Here is a 24,006-nt window from a genome sequence, read left to right on the forward strand (position 1 = left end):
AAAGGTAGTATAAATATATCAGTACATTTCAACAAAAGCCACATAACTCATCAAGGCATCAATTTTGGTTTAAGTTGCAGCTGATGAGCTTTGTGTTTCAGCCAGTACTAATTACAACCATTGATATATTGATGTTAGTTCTATCACTTGATTACGAAACATGGCTTTCGGTCCTTTAATGATAAAGCATGCATTGCAAACAATAATTGTGTAATCCACTCATAAACTAAAGATTTCCTTCTCATGCTGATCATAAATTAGTGAGAGACAACAGTCTTTTATCATAAAACATGCAAGCTTAACTTCAAATGTTTGTTGTTTGCATGAATTGGAATTAAGCTGGACTTCTATGTATAGATTGTCCTCCTCCATACTGATACAAGATGAGGAAAGGGCACTGCTTTTGTTTCAAATTTTTTTTTTTTTTTTTTCCATCATATCAGATTCTTCATTCAGGGAGTTTTGATGATTGTAGGTACTTATCTTTGTGCCAAAATAAGTTCCAGACCTCTCAAAAATTAATGCAGGAAAAAAAAACTAAAATATAGCTTGCAGTGCTATAAGATTAGACAATCTTTTCCGATTATGACAGGGCTTAATCCTGTTTCATCTTAAAATGGCTAGTACGAGAGTTTGGTTACAAAACATGGTCAACGGCACTCTAAACACAGTTAGAGGAGAAAAAAACTCAACCTTAAAATAGCCTTATATTACATCAATTAATCTTGGTGGAAGAATAAATAAATAAACACAAAACATCACTACAATTAAAACACTCCAAATGCAGCAACTGTTTATGCAGAAGGCATGAGAAAACTCGGGACATCCAATTGTCTCATAGGAAAGCAATGGGCACAGAAGACAACTACATTTCCTCACTGATGCAGTCACATGATGAAATTACTTACACAATGAGAATGACTGCTTTGTTAGTAGGAACAGAAGGTCAATCTTAAATCGCTAATCTTCATTGTCATAATCCTCATCCTCATCTATTTGCACCATTAATTGTACAAATTTGGATGATTCCAATACAATGTTGCCCGCTAAATCCGGTAACACCCAAGCAGAATACTCTGCCTGTTTAGCATCTTCTGTTGCACTTGCAGCAGCTACTGAGTCCGAAGTAGAGTTGCATGAAGGATTCATACTTGCGGAGATGTTTTCATCCCCACAGAGATTCTTCTCCAAACCTTCATTGCCCCCAAGCAAGGGCTCATCATGTTCAGGAAAACTGCTGATCTCGTCTTCAAACTTCACATATCCAATTTCTTTTGTCCTGGTAGGTGGCCGGCCTCGGCCTCTTCCTCTGTCCCTTCCACGCCCTCTTGGGCTTGAAATGGAATTCCTCGTGGACTGTTACAATGTTGCTCTGTCATTTGAGGACTACTATTTGGTTAGGACAGAGAGAAATACATACCATTTTTGTGGACTTAGACTCCCCATTCTCCAAATCGCTATCATCTGAGAGTGATTTTCTGAACATTCACTTTAGAAAATCAATGCAAATGTTTACTCTATTTAAATAGAACAAACAAATTATGCATCGGCAGTGATTACCTCCTCCTGGATAATCCTTTTTGGTCTCCACAAGGTTCTCTGCCCCCAAGATTATGTACCTTGTTGACAACATCAGTTAAGAAATCAAAAGCACTATACATCTTCACACATTGTTTTCTGGAAATCCCAAAAGAAAGAATAACAACATTTATTATTTCCAGTTACTGGTTTAGCTGCAAACAAAGTTTCCATTTAGCTGCAAAAAAATTTCCAACCCTTAAAATGTCCATTAAGAATTAATGACATAATAAAATCTGTTTAAAACAGGTAGAACAGGATGAAATTTAATTGACGCAATAAATATCCAAATCATCAGATATACATCAAAGGTGATGCAGTAAGAAGTAAAAAAAAAACTATGAGGCCAAATTTTGCCAACATGCTTAATTAGAAAAATTTCCAGCTGCACTTGAACTGATAGTTTCTTTTCATTCTCTTGTAATTAGCAATGAAGTTAATCAGCATCATCCAAATGTCTTTCAATGGAATTACCACACTAACATACAACTGCTATGAAGCAGGTCATATTTTATCAAATTCAGAGGGAGTTGCTTCCTCTAGTCTCCAAATGTGAAATTATTTACAATACAATATGTACAAATATGAGTAGAGGTGATCATCGGATGGGCCAGACCAAATTCGAGCCGGACGTACTGGATTGAGCAATCTGTTCGCCAACCCACTCACGAGTGGATTGGGCCGGGCTAGAATAGTCTAGCCCACTATTTGCCCACTAGCCCTTGAGAGAGTGGGCTCGGCTGGGCAAGGATTCATTCTTTTAGCTAGTTTTGTATAATGATCCTTGGAATCTTTTGAGTAATATGTCATACTCTTATTATTCATACATTAATCTATTCAAGTCCCAAACCTTGTATGCTTATCCTCATGATTGTACATTACTGTGGTTGAGACAAACAATTATATTTTGTTCCCAAAATTCATGGGCTTAGACTGGCCTCATTGAAGGCTAAAACGGCTGATACATCAAGCAAAAATGACTAATACTATCGATACAATCAATACTATCAATACGTATTATTTTTTTATTCCGATCCAGATATTTAGAACCTTAATTACAAGCCTAATAAGGCATATGTCCGATAAGTGTAACATCGTGAGCAAATGGAATACTGGTTTTTGAATCAAAATCTAGAATTGCATTCAAGAAAACTTGGTTGTCTAGTTACAAATCCATGAACTGTTTACCTACCAATGCTTACAAACATTAGTTGCATTCAATTGCCACATGTTATGTGCATATCTTTATCTTACACTCTTAGATGGAACTCACCAAAATGCAATGAAAGGTGAGGAAAGAATATGATGTGACAATTACAGAAATATTACATTTCTAGCTGGTAAGTTATGAAGTTCTTAAACAACGTTCCGAAATTTTTGAAAATACAGGAAGAAACCTATACTTTTAAGTCTTCACATTTATAATTCTCTGCTGTTTGTAAATATCACATTTTCAGATGCTTCTAGAGAAAGACGACACAATCTATGTGCACTCAGCTACAGCCATACTTTCATTAATTCCATTATCTATCTGCATTGGACTTCCAGATTATCTAAATTAGATGATAACAATATGCGGTACAGCGAATGGGATTTATAACAGAGAAAATGATGTTAAGATAAAACCATCACAAGATCATTTGATTAATAATGCTTTGGATTTTAAGAACAAGACCAAGGAATCATGCGAGTTGAATTGAACTGTCAATGCGAATTATTTAAAACATATAATAGTTAAAACCTCTGATATAGCTAAGCAGAAAAAAGTGGCCAACTCAAATCTGGATCCCAAAACAAGTTTAGGTTTTCAGAGTCAATGAATAATTGAATATTTTCTGGTATGCATTTCTCTTGCTTTCTGTTATAAATGGACACTTGGAGGACACAAAGCCTGTCTATGTTAACCATTTGGATGAACTTCTTAACTCCTGAAAAATTCTCAATTGTAATTCTGGCTCATGCAAATGAGAAGCAAACAAATCACACGAGATTAGGAAGGCAATGAATTATTGCTTAATGAGTTCTGAATTCCACTAAAAGGGATAAATGAGCTGAGAATCAATGAAAAGAATCCTTTACATATTGTACATAATTGTCAGATCAAGATTAAGATAGCAAAACAATGAGTGCAACAGCAAAATGTTGGACATCATCTCACTTGTTTGAGCAAAAGATGAGAAATTAAAAGTCGCCTTTATCATTAATCAGGAAGGTTGTTTACAGGGGTTTTCTTTTATTCTACAGGTTCAGAAAATGTCAGACCATCTTCATATTTTCGTAACTAAGATTAAATAAGAATTTGCTATTCACGACCAAAGAAGAAACTCATTCTCAGTGCTTCTTATCCTGCAAGCCATTGTCATTCTAAGTCAACATACATAAAAAGGCCAGACTGTGAATTGGAATCTGACATTACAGTATATACATGGTGCAAACTTACCAAGTACCAACTGAGCCAGGGGTGGCACAGCTGGCGCTTACACTACAAGCATTTAGTGACAACTGCCAAGCAGCACTGAACTAAATCCTAGATAGAACTTGCTACGACATACAACCCAGATAACATTTGAAATCTTCACAAGCCTTATCAAGCTTTGCCTTGAAATCCAGGCAGAAGAAAAAACACAGGGCTCAAATCGGTTAATTACTTTATACAGAAGAACATAGAATGAGAACATGATAGACCTACAAAAAGATCTTCCACTTAGAAACAGAAAGTTGTTGGCACAGAAATCAGACTGTGAAATGGTCAAGGTCAACTTACAAGTGTGAAGAATTAAATGTCTTTGCCCCCCTATGAAGAGTAATTTCATAAGTCCTGTCACAGAGATCTTGCAAAAATAACTCCAAAGCTTTTGCTGCAAAATAATTGTACATGCAAATATTAGGCATTAATCAAATCATTCAATTTCCACATCACAGTAAAGTTATATGATCAAAACTAGTCTACGAATACTAATTGTTGTTCAAACATAACATGTAGGTTTGTTTAAGACAACAATTCATCAACACAATAGTACTTCAAGAATACAACACTAATACTACAAATTGCCAATGACATAGTACTCAAATGATTAAAATGGTTCATATTGTATGAGTTTTCATAGATCTGAATCCCAACAGCATTGGTTTAATTATGACACAATTGAATTTTCAATTTTCACTTCTCTCAAAAATTAATGCTGCAAACTTATTCGCCTCATACATGGATATCTTGGCACCTTATATGCTTAGAAATTCCATTACAACACACCTGCAAAATTTAGTCATATATTTAGTGTATGCATTGCTTAACTGACTGTAGCTTTTCAGTTATGCTGCATAGAAAGGCAAGAATAATGCTCTTATATTTATGAACCCTTGACAAAGACCTATGTGCCAGCCTGTTAGGTAATACTTTTGGTCCCTTATCTAAAAGGTTTTCTTGAGATCAATGATGGCCGTGTCGGCGGCGTACCGACACGTAACACAAGGGGTGTTGCACGGCACACCTTCTAGCAGTGCTTTTCTGAAGACTATTCGTCATTGTCGTTCACCATTTGCTGTCGCCGCCAATCTCAGGCACGACAAGCGATGGTGAGATTGGCGACGGCGAGCAACAGCGGCAGCGGCAGCGATGACGACGACGATAACAACTAAGTGCTACTAGTCCCCCTCCTCTTTTTCTTCCCCCTCTCTTGCGGCATGGTCAGCAAGTGTTGCACATCCCATGTTGTGCTGTTCCAACCATTCATCGGCACAGGCCGTGCCATGGCGAGCCATCCATGCTTGAGATCATTCAAATATATGTGGAAAATTAACCTAGTAATACCCTAAGATATGGATTCCAACAGATGTATCGCAAATGGCCCATTTATCAATAAATCTTTAAAAGTTCCCATGTGCACCTCTTTGAAACTCCTTTTTGCTTCTCTCTGTACATATCATACTTATGTTACTTGTTCAAAGTATTCTGTTACCTCAGTGTGCGCACAAGCTGAGCAGGTAAAATTGGGGAAACCATCTCTCCTGGATCAGGCTTTTCTTATATAGATAATAATATATCAATTGCCATGCCCAAGAAAATGGGTTGATACAGTAGCCATCAAAGACATAGAAATAGGGAGTTCAGTTATAAATGAACAGTATGGAAAAAGGCTGTTATATTTAACTATTCTATATCTGCCTCAAAATACATGTTTCCAAACTTTTCATTTTAAGCTTTGGCCCCCCAATTTGATTTCTAAACAGAAGCGGCTCTGTTGATTTGATCTCAAATTTTAATGCTTCCCAAGTCTCAAGTCTGCTCTACCCATTACATTTGCTGATTTTAGGTCAAATTGATTGAGTAGGAAGAGAGCACTCAGAGCAGAAATAACACGAATGGTGAGTATGCAACTTTCCGCTCATTCTGTTATTTGTTATTCCTTTTCAGTGTTTTACAGGTTCAACGAGGGAACCTCAAAAATGGCTTACAAGTTTAAGAAGATTGGATAATACATGAAACATCTATGGTTTCAAACAATAAAATGTACTTTGGAATATATATATATAAAGGTTTTTTAACCCTTTTCCTGCATTTTCATAATTATACTCTGCTTCACTATAGATCTTCTCAAAAAAGTTGAAATGGAAGAGATAAAGAAAAATGCCATGGCTTAGAAGAAACTTGACCAAGTTTCTAGACATCTTTATGATCCAAATAGCTACAATAAGACAACCAAGGAAATAAAATTCTAATACTCTCCTTTCCTTAAACACTGAGGTCCTAGATGACGTATAACTTTCTATCCACAGGAAAAAGAATGAATCATAGCATGACTTACAAACTAAAAGAGGAACAGCCAGTGCAATCTTGCCAACATCCTCATCTGCTTGCATTATCTTCTTTATTCGTGACTGTTCCAAATAGAACAATATAAGGATTAGGCTTTAAATTCATAATCTCAATAACTACATCAAAAATGAAATTTCAGTTCTACACTAAAGCAACAAGAAGATTCTACAGTTACAAAGGCTATTAGTAGAGATTGGCAAGGATAAGATAAATTTTAATGTTAATCTGAGGTGAAAACAGCCATTTTAAATTACTCAATAAAACAGCTTATTACTATTTGTAGCAGCAATAAATTATGTTAAAAATATGTTACCTTGTTAACATTGATATAAAACTAAAGAAGGCCACAGTATATAAAAAAACATATAGTACTGTTTAATCATTCAAATTTAACTCTTGTTACAAATGCAAAATTAGTAGAAGTAAGAAAAAAAAAGTATTTCTAAGTAAAATGCAGCAACTAAAACTGCCAGTCGGATGTGAGACAATATCGACTGCTCTCCTCAGAATAGTGATGTTGTGAAGTTAGAAAATAGTAAATGATATTATCAATCTCAATTAGAAAAAAAAATTTTGGGATGAGCAAAGCCACTATCCAGGCACTGATTATATCTTTCTTAATAAAGATAAAATGGATTTTCCGCTCATTGGATTGTTTAAACCATAGAACATTAGAACCTGTCCAGATTTTAAGATTTTCTAACAGAAAATAGTGGAAAGAATATCAGATCTCTTTGAGCTTGCGTAGATTGTAGTGGTTGTCCAAACTGTATAAACTACATATCCAGCTTCAATGATCTGACTATACAAGCCTTTAGGGTGCCCTCCGATGACTATTCTACTTCTCATACAGTCCTCAGACTCAAGCTACTGAGACTCACCATCCACACCAGTTGGCATTTGACATCTTATAACACAATTTTTATGAACAGGATTTCATGCTTCTTTGTAGAGCATGTTGCTAACATAACTTTTAATTTCTTATTTCCGACAAAATTCAATTTCCTATTTTGCATGAATTGACAAGAAAGAGATTATATGAACTCCTACAATAACAGAGTGGCAGAGCACATTAATTGAGAACAGGAATGTCCTCTGAGGAGTAAGACAGAAGTAGATACAACCTATGGAGAATCGAAGATGATACAATGAAGATCTACCAATATGATGAAACGAGATGTAGTAGTGCAGGAATGTGGCAATAAAATAACTAAATAAGTATCAGATACACATATCATAATACAAATAATCATGTAATTTTAAAGTAAGCATTGACAAACACCATCTTTGATAGTTTGATAAAATGTTAACTTTCAGTATTTACCTGTGAAAGTATAAAGGTAAGCAGCATCTTCAATTTAATCACCAAAATTAAGTTAAAACATACAGTAATAGTAGTGAGGGAAAAAAACAGGATTACTGAGCTAAACTGAATCTGCATATAGTTATCATCTGAACATAAAAGTCAAATGAGGCACCCTTCAAATCCACAATCCTTGATTAACCCGGTAAGATCTTAACTATGGCTACTAACATGCACCACTCATTATGGATCTGCAAGATAAATGCAGCCATACTTTCCTTATAATAAGGACTAATTATAATCCCCCATGAGAATAAGGATCTCAAGGTTTCCTAGCTTATAGCATTATTCCACCACTACAATGCAAGCATGGACAAGAAATATATTATTCTCAAAACTAAATTGGCAAACGGTGAGATCAAATAGCAAAGCTTGTGAACAAAGGGAGGGGGAAGGGACTATAGAGAATTTGAAGGCAAGAACTTAACTTTATGCTGAATCTACAACTAGTACCACAATTGAGCTAACCTTTGGATAGCAGAATCAGTAATTAATCTCCAAACAGCTGCGCCTTCTCTTGAATTACAACCAAAATTGTATATTCGTCTACGACACCTACAACTTCAACAAAGAAATCCCCTTTTCTCAATAAACCTAGTTCCTACCACCGGCCATATCAGCAAAATGTTAGTTTTTACGTAAACTCCCATTCCAATAGTAAAATCATGGATTCTCTTCAAAGCGCAACATAAGGATCAATTCGATGAATCAAAGTAGCAAAAGGTCTTTGCTCCAACTGGAGTACGTCTAGAGCATCATTATATACATTTTATGAAAATGTAAACACCTGACCACAAATTTGCAATCATGGGCCATGTGATCTCTATGTGAAATTCATGGGGACCAGAAGTTGACAACAGTATAAGCAACTAAACAAGCATGCGGCAACCGCAGATCCAGCAAAAAGACTCAAACAGTACGCCGAAGTGAAGTGAAACACGTATAGATCGCCAAACTTCTCTTCCAATTAATCAAGCAAATTTCAAATAAAACGAGGACAAAGGAAAGAGGGGAAACAAACCGCAGGGAATCGACTGCCCAGCTTTTCCCTCATCTCTCTACCCTAAAACCTTTCGCAAAATGCGACCCTCGGATCAAGCTCTCGAGCAGGAAGGAGACGACACCGCTTTCACCAATGCGTCTACTTCTTTTTTCGTTTTGCTTTTTGGACTCTTTTGCAAATGAAGAACGCCACTTTCCTTCAAACCTTTGCAAATTGCCACCAATCTGTAGATGGCTTCGTGCAACGTGGGAGAGGAAGATGGAGATCAGACCTCAAAGCAAAACGCTTTGCAGCACCGGGTCTTTTTTATAATTTATTTGCATCTATAATAATAAACTCTAGTGCACATTATATATAAAAATTATATACATTTTAGTAAAATAAATTATAAATCGACAATAAAAAATAATATCACCCTTATTTTCTTCTTCCTCTTTTTTATTTTTTTTATCGGATCCACCAGACACTGTAGCTTGGATCCGGTTTGATATTTAAATTTTTTATTAAAATTATATATATATATATATTTGAATAGATAGGACACGTCAGTTGGCATCTCATATCGACCTTAATAGTTCTACTAATCTTATAGTTCTACTGCAATTATTGCCAGTATAAGTGCTACGCCATCGAGATAAATTATTGTTTCAAAAAGCAAGTTACTAAGTCGATGATTTATATATAAGAAATGTTATCTTATTATAAAGGAGTTATCCTAAAATAAGAGAGAAATTGCTGCAGGAACGAGTGTCTAACAATATCTACATGATCGTTTGCATGGCAAAAGAAAAAACTTAATAGTAGTTTGATAAATATTTCATGGATCATACTTGAATGGTGATAGATTTTTAAGAGTAGTAATAGATCGATCAAGAACTCCATAAAGTTTTTTTTGGAGCAACCGTATGATAAGTGGCTAGGTCTTTGAGAACTCTGGCAAGATAGGGTAAATTGCTTGTAGAACCTTTCAATTGATTGTGATTCAATTTGATAAGCTCTGATACCAATTTTATATCAGATTTTAAGGAATTGTTCCGTAGCCGACCTTTTGGTATTGTAACCTATCAGATTGAAACTTTAGAATGTATCTAATATTATCCATCAGACTTGAGTTGTCACACTGTTACTCTTGATCTTCGAACACAAAAGTTATTTTATATGACTATATGAATATGTTCATAAACTAATAATAAAAGCACACGAATCCCTAATTTGCTTGGCTTATAGTTTCTGTCATTCAATGCTATTTAGACACAGTTCATGTAAGAATGAGATGAACAGCTGTTATTAAATAAAAATGCCTTTCAGAGTATCAAAGGCTGCACAACATTCCCAAAAGACTGAAGTATAACTCTCACATAAGTAACAAAATGATCATGGTAAACCAGTAGCAAAATGGTAAGAAATGCTTTACATGGATATTGCTTTGGAAAATCCTCTAACAGTACAATACATATATTTTTCATATATAAGTAGAAAGAATGATTTACCAGAACTACAGAGCCATGCAGTAACTATCAAGCTGATTGAGCCACTGACTGCTAAAAATCTTCTACACTTTTTTCACAATCGTGTAGCATAACCAATCTTCTCTGTGCTTGCTGACAACGCGACTAAGGATAGTTCGCAATCTTTCAAACTAGGGTCATGCTCACATTGTCTGAGGCATGCAGAATAGATAACTCTTAAGTTCATATCTACTAAATAAGATGCATGGATTCTAGTTAGTTGAAACTCCTGTAAAAAGTTCCATCCACTTGAGATTTAGATTGTATCATAAGCACAGGTGCACCAAGTTATAATATATGTAAAAGTTTTAAGAGCTGTGAGCTGTAATCTGTGCATCAACAAGCAAATATATGTTCGTATCATTTGGAACTCAGCAACCACATTATTGAATGTGCATCGAATACTTATGATTTCATGAAAAAAGCTGATTGCCAGGTAGCATTCTTAGCTAAAACCATACGCTAACTTCCTAAATACAAGTCAGTGAAAATACAGGTGACAAAGTTTCTTCAAAACTAGAAACAGAAAAAGTTGGATTACCATTTGAAGTTGCTTTTGTGCAGAATCAATTTACTGTCATCACATGGGACTACAGATGGGATGTTCCGACTCTGCATTTCACTGAAGAATTCAACCTTGCAGCTAAATATATTACGCCACGTAAAATACTAAGGTAAATTACATTCACATAAGACAGGAGTAACAACTCTACCAAGAACAACAGAGATCCTCAAACAAAGCCCCCAGTTCCACAAAGCTAGCAGGACGATCCACAGTGGGATAGATAGCAGATCAAGTGGTAGAAAAGAAATTCAATCACTTTCATCCTCAGCATCTGCAAGCAAGCATAGATTAGTCAGCAAAGAATAAAAGGTAGACTGCTTTGGTGCATTAAAAACCTAAAATATGAGAGATGAAATGTATCAAGATAACCAAAATTCAAAGTAAAGATGGGTTCATTTATCAGAAAAAATAAGGTTGATTACATAAATCTGCACATACCCAAGCTAATGGAGCATGCATCTATAAATATAGAAGTATAATTCCTAGAAATATAGCAGATAGCTTCATCAATCACAATATTATGAATAAGGTTAGACAACTTTACAAATATTACGGTCCTTTCAAATCAAAAGGAACAGTTAAACAAGGATATTTTATCAGCACAAATAGTGGCAAATAATGTATAAATACAACAACCCATCACTTGATATGATTAGTTTTTCTCTTGCATCAGATTCACCAAAAGGATTCTAATAAAGCAGCTTCACACATCAAAACACAGGCTTTGAATTTAATAAACATACTTGGCCTTCAATAATGACGTCATGTTTTATATATATTTCTATATATTTTATATGTAGATCAACCAATCAAGAAGTCAACTATTTTAACTGAGAAACTAATAATACATCGGCAAAGGCATCACTACTCTTTTATTAATTTAAATAGGTTTAATTACACTTTGCTTCCTTGTACTTTAATTTAGTATCGTTTTACTCCCTCAATTATAAAAGCATAGAAAAATACCTCTTATAATACCTAAAGTGCAACACTCAGCACCTTTTATTAGGGTGGATATTGTAACATTTTAAATAGTTCAGGAGTAAATTGTACGTTTTTACTTTTTAGGAGGCAAAGTTCAGGGGAACAAACTATAATTAAGCCATTTAAAAATTAATCCCACAATGCAGCCAAAATATTCAGCAGAAAAAGTAAGAATTAGTAATATGAGATGATGAAATAATATAGTATGCCATTTTCCTAAGGTTTCTTGTTCCACATAGGTGAAACAAAGGAATACAAGGAGATGCAAATGAGAAGGTGAAGTGCATGCCACTATTGGAAAAAATAATTTGATCAAGGATGCACAAAGACCATAATCAATGAATATCATAATGCCACTAATCGATCAATCAATTCATGGAAGCAATTAATACATGAACAAAGTGGCAAAGAGAAATATAAAAATGTTGCCTCAGTATGAGCACAAAAGTCAGCAAGACAACTGATTTCTCCTTGCCTATTGACCCATCTGTTAGCATCAGCACAAAGCCCACGTGCATCATGTGGGTCCAAGTTCTAGTCTAATACATTTACCAAATGGCAGAAACGGACTCTGTGTACATCTATATCCATGTTTCTCTTGTACACAATCCTTGCCTTTTGACCCATCTGGTAGCATCAGTCACAAAGCTCACATGCATCATGAAAGCCCAGTCTAATACATTTACCAATTGGCAGAAACAACTGTTTGTACATCTACGTCCATGTTTCTCTTGGGCCCACATAAATTGCATGTACATCTCTCAAATTCTTGTTTAGAATCAAAATTTTCTTAGTCTAGAAGGGGATATTCTGTTCTTTATTAAATTAGAGAATTGTGTTATATATGAATAGAATAAAGTAGTCAAACAATTTCCAGATGACAAATAATCTGAATTATTAGCACGAAACAGAAGAAAGGTTTGAGATTAAACAACATTCAAAATTCCCCATATAGTTCAATATCCTACACTGTCCATTTAAGTCGAGCATAACAAGAATGAACTAAAAAAACACTTCAACTAGACACAGATAGATATTAGCAAGAAGGAAGAAACTAAAAAGATACAAAATGAAGTCAAATAGGATGACTGAAAACCAGTGAAGTCCCCACACCCAGATATTAAACAATGTGATACTACTTGACTTCTACATCTTAGATATAATAAAGAAAGAAAATGGAACACAAATAATGAAGTAGATCTTATATGAATCTTTTGACTGTACATGCCTCAACTCTATTTGCTTACCTTCTTCAGATCCTTCACTTGCATTTCCACCACCGTTACCTCCATCTGAATCTTCCTCATTTTCCTCATCTTCTTCATCCTCCTCATCTTCCTCGTCTTCAGAATCATCATCACTCTCGATTTCTATTTTAGGCTTTGGTGGGGGTATGTAACTGGAAGTGGTTCTCCGGCGAGAACTCGAGACGATGTTGCTCATGTCAATGCCTTCAAGCTCTTTTGCTCTCTCCTTCTTCTTTTTCACTGCTTTAATTTCTGATCATAACAAGTGAAAATTTCCATGTTTCTCATTTGTCAAGGAAAGGATTGGAAGTAGGAATTGTGCAGCATCTTCTAGCTCACATAATTAGGGAAATAAAATGCCAATTCAATTGAAACTGCAGTTGTTTCAACCTAGTAATGAGGTAATTGGCTGACCTATTACATGAACAAAATAAACAAAGCAGGACTCCATTCATATATGCACTTGGCGTAATTTACACTTGAAAGGCATGTTTCATAATTGCATGGATATTACTGCATACTGAAATAAATATACAAAAACAACCCTCGGCTTAGCATAGCAAGAAATTTGTGTATATATTTTTTATTGAGGTACGTAGTTTGTAAACAAGTAATTAGGAACACAAACTCCAAACTATTACCCAGCATTCTCTTGTCTAATCTTGCTATGACTTCCCTGGATTGCATTACATTTGAAACTGTCTCCAGGGGAAAAAACTATTGTTGCCTCTGCAGAAAAGATCCAGGTCCAAGACAAAGAATAACTCTAACACTAGAATAAGGAAGTAACTGTATAGGATGTGTTTTGCTCTCTTCGGAAATTTCGGAGGCAGGTGGGTGCTGTCAGAAGATCATAGCTACTATATGGCTACTTGTGGCATTTAAAACCATTGTTGGATGTAGAATGTTTAAAAGGCCATTTTAACTTCATTGAAGTGTATAATCTTTACTTCTGAAATTTCATGAGAAAGGTCGAGATTCAAGTTTTGAGCCTTCTAAAGCAAAAGTAAAAATAAACAATTCACATTGCGAGTCTTGTATGGTTTATGCTCCACACCTAACTCTTACAATGTAAGCCGCCCCTATGATCTATTCCCTACCTAACTCACTAAGACTAACAAAGTCTGGCATATAATATTGAAAAATCTAAAGAAACATATGTCATTCTAGCTTTTTCCTTTACTTTTAATTTAAACTCATCATATGTAATCTGATGTTGTTTACTAGAACATGAAAGTAGTCTCATATATTGATGTGCAAATGGACACAAGTTGATACGTATCATGCCAATGAATTATTAACACTGATAGGGGAAGTATCTCGATAATTCTTCATGGCTACTCATGCTTGTGTGCCACTAGAAATTGAGCATATATTATTTTAAACAAACTTACTATGGGGTTTCTTTCGTCACTATTAACACCTTTTGTATTTTGGTACTTGATTTTATATAATTTATACTTCAAATTTTAGAATCCTATGGAAATTTCAATTTCCCCCAAGTTATTTGCGTGAACAGAAAAAAATTGGATAATTCACGAGATAAAAATCTAATTATGGAAAAATCACAAGATTATAATCTAATTAAATATGTTATATTAATATCCAGTGTCAAAAAAATAATTAATTTAGCCTCTAAAACCTATTTTAAGGCCCTAGAAAGGTTTGAAAATTATTTTTGGCATGTCAAGACTTTTTGGTGCGTCAACAGTACACCGGCTCATCACTGCACGACAACAATATGTACTGTCCCGAGCCAAGGTCGGCGACACTTCTTGAATACTCTAAAGGATCTCTAAAGGATCTCCTCCATATACCAAAGTGTAGTGAAGTCTACGTTTCCAAATGCAAAATATCTCCACACTAGTTAGAGCCTGAAAACAACTTTAAAAACCGTGAAAAGAGAGAAGAAACTAAAACTTCAAGAACAAGTTTTGTTCAGGCAAAAGATAGAATAGATAATAATCAATTCTATGCCTGAGTCATAAATAATGTAATTGCCACTGACATAATTACATCAAGATCCCTTATGTTACAAAGTAGCTTAATGAGATCATCTTTGGTTGATAAAGATCCCTTCTGTTACAAAGTAGCTTAATTACATAAAGATCCCTACTTTGGTTGATAAATGCCAATTCAGAATGCAAAGCAAAGGAACGAAAGTATAAATGTTTAATGGTTATTTATTTTGCTTCCTAATTCCCAGCAAATGGCTCCAACTAGTAGTTACACAGTTACACTATTGAGGAACATTCACATCCCAAAATGCAAATTCTGTCTTATTATGGATCTATGATTAATTAACAAGATTTCAGTACCAATAACTATTTGGTCAGAACAGTAAGACACATATTTGAATGAATGGAGTCAATGAGTCGCCATTAATTATGCAGTAATGCTCACCTTTCTCAGAAGGATTAGTTGATAGTCCTTCCTTTTCAAGAATCTCCTCTAGTTCCTTCACCAAATAGGCCTCACGTTTGCTTTCAGGTGCCTGTTTAACCCTCCGGTAAACTGATGGAGGGATACTAATTAAGGGAAAAGAACTTAAACTTAATTACATCGGATTAGGTAAGAATTCCAATTAGTCCAACAGAGGAGAAGAAAGTACCCCATTCCGCATGATTTTATTATGGACTTCAGGTGCTCTACCTGTCTCCCATAGGCCTGAGTTGGCTTTTCTCGTTTCTTCTGCAAGATTGAGAAAATGAGAAAATTAGCACTAAGTCAAGTAACTGTGGGGAAAAAGGTATTCTGAAAATTGAAAACCTTGACGTCCTCTTCAGCTGATGAATGAGATTGATCATCCTCAGAAGAATTTCCAGTCTTATCTTCAGAACTTCTACCTAAATCTGGCTCTACGAGCTTTTTCTCCTTGGATCCAGATGATTTTTTATTTTCTGTAGGTAATTTCTGCCTTTTTGGACCTTTTGTGCTTGCTTTAACTTTTTTGGCTGCCCTTTTTTTGGGTCTCATCTCCTCATCAACTTCTTCATCCTCACTAAGGCTATCATTGCTATCAGAGGAGTCTGATTCTTGACGAGCTCTTTTAGAAATTTTTCTTGTCTTCCCATCATCTGCCTTTTGAGAAACTTTCTTAAGATTCTTCTTTACCCCATTTGCAGATTTAACTTCAGGTGATTGCAAGATCTAAGATAAATAAGAAGACAAGAAAAAGACATGTATGATGAAAGAATCAATATTATACTCTGAAAAGTAGTCAAACATATATTCATAATACTAATTGCTTATAGCACAAGTGCACGCATACTTCTTCTAGTTCCTTGCTAATAAAACTCTTGTAGGAATCCAGAGTTTTCTTCTCAAGTTGGAGATCTTCTTCCAACATCCGACGAACTTCTTGTAGACTAATACTTCTGTACATACATGAGAAGTTAAACATGGAAAGGAGAGCCAGAAGATTAAAGAGTAACATAAAGAAAAAAATTAAATGCATTATTTGCCAACATCAATCACCAATCAGGACTTAAAAAATAAGGCCTTTAGTTGCTAGTAAAAGATGGATCTTGTTCATAACAAAATGGTAAACTTGGAGTACCATATATAATAAGGAATACATACTCTAAATTAGCTCTAAAAAATGAAGCTCTTTTCTTGATTGCGTTCTTTATCATTTCTTCACTTGTATCATTATGCAGTTCAGAAGCCTGGTTTCTTTCAGTCTCATGTTCAGTTGGTTTATCCTCATACACTGCAGAAGGTCCTTCTGTCTGCTCATCGAGACCAGAAGTATCATGCTTCATTTCTGCTGATGGTCGAACCTCTTCATATTCTTTTTTCACTGATTGATTTTCTCCTTCTTGAGTCTTTCCTGATGTATCAGAATTCGTCTCATCTTCAGCACCATAAAAGCACTGTTTTCATGACATTCAAAATTGTTAGGGCTCTAGAACTTCCGGCTTATTAGACAAACAAAGAATACCAACAAAATACGCTTCAGAGCTGAAGACAACAAAGTACTTAATTATTGCACGTCACAGGTGAATTCATAATTTAAATACTATAGCCTAATTTTGAGTAATTAATTATTGAGTGTATGAAGAAGTACTGACAAGACTATATTGAACCTATTTGATGAAAATAGTGACATAATATGGTCAATCTGACATAATAAGAAAGGAAGTGAACAGAATATTCTAATGCTCAAACCACCATCTCCTAGCCAGCTGCCAGTGAAAGTCATTTTGGTAAATCAATAATCTTACCCTCTTATAAATGCCTGTCGAAACTTAACACAATAACCAATAAGTTGAGATTTTGTTATTGAGAATCACCAACATATACATATACTTCATTTATAAAGTCAAGAAGAATTTCAGCCTGACATAAGATACACCAACAAGCATTCTTTTCCTCACTTCTTGCTCTTTCTCCTTTCACCATCACAGGAGTTTCACTCATTTATCATAGAACCACCAACTCTTGTAGCCTTTCTTGGTTGTAGCCATTTTGATACATGAGTTTTGCATAATGTAAAAATTTAGAGTATGTTCATCTTAATTTTATCTCTGTACGATACCATATACAAAAAAATATATACAATTAAGCATTCAATAATTGACTCTCTATTGCCTTCTCAGCTGGATAAATTTTTTCAGTCGCATACTTTTATTTCCTCTAATTCATTTTCTCAAGATTGAGTATTTTTTCTGGCATCTTACTTCTTCATATATCCTAATTTCATCTGGTAAGTTTGCAATAAGAGGGAAAGGAAAAAAAAAAAAGAATCTCATAGCAATACATGTAACATGGTAATAATGGTGGACCAAGAGCAACAGCTACCAAACACACAACTTTCAATGGAAACTAGTTCCCATTCATGTCATCTGATACTAACATTTTCAAGATATCTCCTGAAGATCCTATATCTTTCATGCTCTGCACATAATTTCCATGTTCTCTAAGTGCCACAACTCAGGTCCTCAAATTTGTGTACTCTTGAATTTCTATCAGAGAATCAACTAGTACAAATAAATATTGTGGACCCGAAGGATATGTTTCTCATGGTAACCAAGTTACTAAAATGGTATCCTATTCTCATGTAGGTTCGCTTTCAAGTCATCCACAACTTTACTATTTTATCATACAAAATAAAAATGAACAGGCTGCCATTGTTCCTAAAAAGAAGTACACATCAGTGTCTGATTCAATTTTTCATTAGATAGAAATATGTTAGCTTCTGCCTGTGAGCAATAGAAGAGCTGTATGAAAATTGATCATTATAATGTTTAGTTATCATCAGATACCAGCTAACTGTTTTCCTTTGTTGTCAACTATTAGAACCTGTTTTCACCAGTACAGCATATTTCATCATTTTAGAGCTAAGTAACTTTTCGGGATCTTTCACATAATCTAAACTCTAAAGGCTGGATAGACACTTTGTTAACAAGAGCATGACTAAGGAGACACCAACAATTAATAAATGTAATTTGATTTTGTAACAAGAAATTCGTGAACAAAATCATATTTATTTTGAGTTGTACAAATTTGATTTACATCTATGGTCAAATCACATAGTTTATGAAAAATCAGATCGCGTGAAGAAATCAAATCAAATTATGAAGAAAAAATGATAAAGCTTCATATTTCAAAAGCGCACCTGGACGGAGTCAAAAGCATCCAGAGGACCGGAATGAATCACTTAAGGAAATTTAAATGACTTCCGGATGGGATAAATGGTGTCCAGACGACATGCGCAAGACAACAAAAAAAGTTTCGAATCAAAAAAAGTTTTGAAGATTCCTTTGGTGACTTGTCCTAGTATGAATCGAGGATGTTCTTTACCTCTATTTAAGAGACTGAGAGCCAAAGGTTGAATCATTCATCCAAGTGAGAATTCTATGAATTTTTAGTCTTGACTAGAACAATTCTTTAGCTCCCTCACAAAGTTAAATTCATATCTATTGTGAGAGCTTCTACATATGTTTAAGTATTTATGCTTCAATAGAGGATGATCCAAAAGCATTGAAGGAGCTGAACCGAGTCTAAATCAACTATCACCACCAACATGAGAAGCTTAAAGAGCAATTCGTAGCGACATACGGTGAACTAGACGTAGGGCAACCTATTCATGGAATAGTTAATTGAGATAGACTTTGAACAAGAGACACGGACTTCAACACTCAGCTGGACTGTCTAAGAGATTGTAAGTACTTCTTGTTTCTACGAATGATATATTGATAGTGTTTGAGCAGATATATGGTTTTTCCTTTTCTATACATTAAGATTTTCCACGTTAAAAAAAATCTCATCCTAGCCGTGCTTTTACTTTTTCTATTCTTACTTGGCTTTCCTATTCTTACTCTTAAATTTTTGCTCATCAATTTGAGTTTAGTTTTTATTATTAGAACAGGATTCTGATTTCCTAATTGGTTTTGGTTTCCTAGTTTGATTCTTATTAGGTTTTCCTAGACTCAGTTTTCTTAAACCATTTTGAGTTTCACTTTTAATTTGACTTGAGCTTTCACTTTCCATATCTCTCCCCTACAATTTTTCAAATCTAATTTACGGCGGAAAGAGAATAGTAAAGAGAAATCAATGATGTAGGTTCAGAATATATTCTCTTCTTTCTTTCTATTATTCTTCACTATTCTTTTAACATAATTCCTTCCGCTAATACAATTTTACCAGAACAATGATATGACCTACACTTTTCTATGACAACCTCCAATTTTATCGCACACTTTCCAATTCTTGATGGCATATATAGTCTTCAACTAGCCATGACATCAGCAAGCAATTGTGAAATAATCAGTTCGCGAAATCAGCCGATCCGTCTTGGCCGTATCGACCAAAACTAGATATTTTAAGATTTACCTCAAATCTAATATGTATCTAACCTATGAAACATTAGTAATTAATATCCCCAGTTGTATTCTTTTTAAATTTTTAATTTTTACCCTCTATCTCTCACACACTCTCCACCCTCCCCTCACACTTTACCGAGCTCATCTAGCGACTGATCCGATGAGTTCCTCCGACTATTCTGTACTTTGTTGAAGTTGAGTGCGTGTTTTTTTTTATTTATATTTTCTCATTTTTCTTCTCTCTTTCTCGCTCACTCTTTAGTTTCTCTTTTCTTACTACTCAGAATGACAGTAAAAAGAAATATTTCTCTCTTCATCTCGCTTCTACAACACTACTTTACGAGTATAAGAATTTACTAAATTCATCTCAAAATTTATCATGATTTTGCGTGAGTTTTTTATTTGGTTTTTAGGCTTCATACATGACTAATTTTTAATTTCTTATTTTTCAGTTTTTTTTTCTAAATTCTAAAAAAATTTCCCATATTTTTCAATAATATTTAGAATTTTATGTAATTAAAAATATTCCGATCCGATACAAGCGGCTAATACAACCAATATAGCTGATACAACCAATACATATCATTTTCTCTAATGGCTGATCCCGATTTCAATTCCGATATCGAGTTTCTAATCCTTAGTTATAATATTGACAAAATGTCTAATAAGCAACAGATATTAAAATTTAAGTTCAATGGAATCCCTTGGCTTCTCAGTCCAAACACGAACTATAGCAAGACCCATTCCCTTTATTCTATATTATGTCTCAAATTTGGAATTTGCTGCACCAGCATTTGCCTAGATATTGACTGAAATTTTACAGTATGAAAGAATAATTCAAATTAGTAACAATTAGTGGACCTAGATGAAGGCTATTTTCACCAAAGGCATAATACAAGAAGTCATTCTTCTCTATAAAAGCATACACATAGATGTTTTTCTCATTCTATCTGTCTCTACAGATTATCAGATGAATATCCATTTGCTAAGTTCAAAACTTACCATTTAACTTAAACTGTACTTGAGGACTTTTATTGAAAAAGGGGTTTAAAGATAGGTAGTCTAGAAAGCAAAAACTTTCTACAATTTATGCTGATGCTATCTTTACTCAAGCAATTACATATGGTAAGGGAACCAATTTAATTATCTCAGGATGCAAAATAAGCCTAAGTGTCAAATGATGCATTATCTTACATAGACTGTATACCTAAAAGACTTATTGGGGCATGCTAGTGATTACATATGTTAGGGAGAGCATTGGCAGATGAATAAAATTGAGCACAGTGCCTCTGAATGGAAGTAATACCTCTTCTAGACATTGCTTGATAAATCGCTTATGGACATCAAGTGAAAGTGTCTTCATCCCCAGATCCTTCTCCAGAGCTCTACGGACACCTTCAAGAGTCAAGGAGCTACCACAAGAGCATCAGTAACTTTAGAACTTCAAATCATTATCCACCAAAGTTGTACATGTCTAACGCAATAGCAAGAGGTAAGGCAATAAAACAATTCCAACTACATAAAATCGGTAGATGAACATAAATAAGTTTGAAAGCTACGTCACAAATGATTCTTTCCCTAATAGAACCAATAAAACAAGTAGGCTTAATATTAACCAGGAAATCAGACAATAGAATCAATTGAAATTGACAAGACATGAGTTGGAACATTATCTTGAATTAAAAATCTTTTAATTTTAAGTTTCATTGTTTAACTGCACTAGAATGTGAATTGCATCCAAAACCTAACTAAACAAAAACCCTAAAAATCTGCAGAATGAAAGTGAACTTTCCGGCAGCATTCCCCCATAAACTCTGCATTAGTTTTACAAAAAGAATACATTGCAACTGGCCAGGCATACTTTACTTTAGAGTGTGTCAACTAAACTCACTAACATTTTTCTAGAAAAAGTCACACCAACCACAATAGCAGCCACCTTAGAGGTTTAGATTCTTCCTACTATGCTATGTTTTTGTCCACCTTGAATGATATCCAAATTCACCAAAAGCATCCTTTTCAACAAAAACTAACCAATATTTTAGTGATTTAGATGGAATAGCATAAATCTAATCGTATTTAGAAACTAATGGATTAACACTTCTTTTCTAGGTCACTTTTGCTTCCCTATCTGGATGATGATGCTTTTGTACATGGTGTTCTTTCTTAAACTCTTAGGAAATTTGCTTTGATATTTCCGATTAAAGCTTTCATGCTTGAAGTTACGTTCTATAATACCTAAATAGGATGAGACAAAGAAAACAAAGTAGGTGTGGCTTCATTCTTGCAAATTGATATCCTAAATTCCTAATAAGCTTCACACTTGAATTTTCTCCCTTGAACTATTTCTGGTAGCAGCAGTAACCAATCTTACAATAAGTCACAAGAAGCACACAACGTAATTTCATTCCTTCCCTTCCATAATCCATGCAATATCAACACGAACTACAATGCACTCACAAAAACAGGGGAAAAAAAAAAGATAAAAGGAGAGAAGAAGCAGGAGCAACCTTTTCTAAATCAAGATAATCACAAAAAGAAAAAAGAAAAACAGCAGGATTCTTCACGCAATTTGACAGATCATAAATAAATTCAACCAACCAATCCCATATCTAGGAAACTTTAAATAGATGCACTTCTGCTACCAGAATAAAAGAAAGCTTACTTCATTTTGATAAAGATCAATCGACACATCCGACCCACAAATTAACAAAACCCATTACACCATACTGTCAATCTCAGGACAAAAAATAATATTCACGGCGGAGAAATCTATGCTGAAAAGGCACTCCAGGTTCTATATTCGATAATTTGCTCCAAATGGAGGAACTTTTACTAACTTAGTGAAACCTGAGACTCTAAACTCTTGACAGCTATTAACTGCATCAAATCAGAGTTGAGTGCGTTCGAACTGGGTTAAGTTTATCTTATAGAATGAGAACAAAGTTACCAAGAAAAAGGAAGCGAAGAGGGGGAGGTAAAAGGGCTGCGGCTCTTACTCTGCCTGCTTCTTGAAATCCCTCACTCGTGCGCGCATCGCCTTGGCTATCTCCTCCTCCATCTCCTCCTTCGTCTTATTCGCCTCCTCGTCCACTTCCATAGCTCGCTCTCTCTCTCTCTCTCTCTCTCTCAATTTCGACGGCCGATGGAGAAAAGAGCGGCCCGAGAAGGGATAATTTTGTAAATTTGCTCCAAATATTCATGGGCATTTTAGTAATTTCAGTTTGAAGTTTCATGAAGGGAACAATGCTGGACCCAATTCCAATTAGTTCTGGTCGGATATGGAGCTGCCGGTTTGTAGATGAGTTTTGGACCGAACTTGGTCTCTCTCTCTTCAGAATTTTTTTTCTACCAAGATAGATAACTGTTCACTGTAAACCATAATCTGGCCGGATGGAAAGCGAAGTCTCCTCTCCACTGCTGGTAGAGCAACCTCGGTGAAAGTCCACGCTTGATGGCCATCCCTTCTTGTTCGCTAGAAAACAGGTGGCTTTCGGATTCGGTGCCGGATGAAATAGAAAAGAAAGCGAGAATATTTCTATGGAAAAACGGCATTAGTAGGAGCATGCATCTTATCAATCGGGTAACGGTTACTAGCTCAAAAAATGAAAGTGGGTTGGCGGTCAAGAGGCTAAAGGAGGCACAGACTACTCCTTGGGAAAGCTCATGTACGAGGTGTTGAACAGTAATAAAGCACCTTGGGTTAAGATCCTGATTGAGAAATATAAGAAACTTGACCCTTAGGATCCACACATTCGGTTGTCGGCTTTTTAGGTTTGGCAGGTAATCAAGCTAGTAGCGATGTACCTCAAAATGAGATACTAGAAGATGATAGAAAATGGCTAGACAACTCTTGCTACTACTCAACCTTGGATCTTGCCTATACGATAGAACATGCAATGAGAATCATCCATCTAACACTGTTTAATGATACATTGATATTGGCAGACATCTAAAATGATAATACTTGGACATTGGGGAGGCTAATCTAGGAGGGAGGAATAGACCTTACTTTCAACAATGATACCTTCCTATTAGCGGACACAAACATAGCAGATGTATGAATCTAGTGCCCACACCCCAAAGGTGAGCCAACAACCAAAATCATGTATACCTTC

The 24,006-nt window shown here is 35.0% G+C and overlaps 2 protein-coding genes across 4 annotated transcripts; both read right to left on the reverse strand.

The window, feature by feature from the left end:
• Positions 1–684: 684 nt before the first annotated feature.
• LOC140772949 (uncharacterized) lies at positions 685–9,054 on the reverse strand. 2 transcript variants are annotated; one of them, XM_073115214.1, is made up of 6 exons: positions 8,779–9,054; positions 6,384–6,456; positions 4,343–4,436; positions 1,561–1,677; positions 1,421–1,478; positions 685–1,356 (listed from the first exon to the last, which is right to left on the reverse strand). In XM_073115214.1, exons 1-6 carry the CDS (start codon positions 8,809–8,811, stop codon positions 961–963), a joined length of 771 nt encoding a protein of 256 aa, XP_072971315.1. In that variant the 5' UTR covers positions 8,812–9,054; the 3' UTR covers positions 685–960. The 2 variants fall into 2 exon arrangements, with proteins under 2 accessions (XP_072971315.1, XP_072971316.1); XM_073115215.1 differs by lacking the exon at positions 8,779–9,054 and adding an exon at positions 8,226–8,742.
• Positions 9,055–10,777: 1,723 nt separating this feature from the next.
• On the reverse strand, positions 10,778–23,038 carry LOC140774854 (uncharacterized). Of its 2 annotated transcripts, none has more exons than XM_073118002.1 (9): positions 22,888–23,038; positions 21,198–21,303; positions 16,647–16,939; positions 16,336–16,441; positions 15,834–16,214; positions 15,676–15,755; positions 15,468–15,592; positions 13,065–13,316; positions 10,778–11,104 (listed from the first exon to the last, which is right to left on the reverse strand). In XM_073118002.1, exons 1-9 carry the CDS (start codon positions 22,986–22,988, stop codon positions 11,082–11,084), a joined length of 1,467 nt encoding a protein of 488 aa, XP_072974103.1. In that variant the 5' UTR covers positions 22,989–23,038; the 3' UTR covers positions 10,778–11,081. The 2 variants fall into 2 exon arrangements, with proteins under 2 accessions (XP_072974103.1, XP_072974104.1); XM_073118003.1 differs by having other exon boundaries at positions 21,198–21,286; positions 22,888–23,005.
• Between the last annotated feature and the right edge of the window lie 968 nt (positions 23,039–24,006).

This window comes from Typha angustifolia, chromosome 13 (genome assembly GCF_048772165.1).
Source record: "Typha angustifolia cultivar Huaian chromosome 13, ASM4877216v1, whole genome shotgun sequence".
NCBI classification, from domain to species: domain Eukaryota; kingdom Viridiplantae; phylum Streptophyta; class Magnoliopsida; order Poales; family Typhaceae; genus Typha; species Typha angustifolia.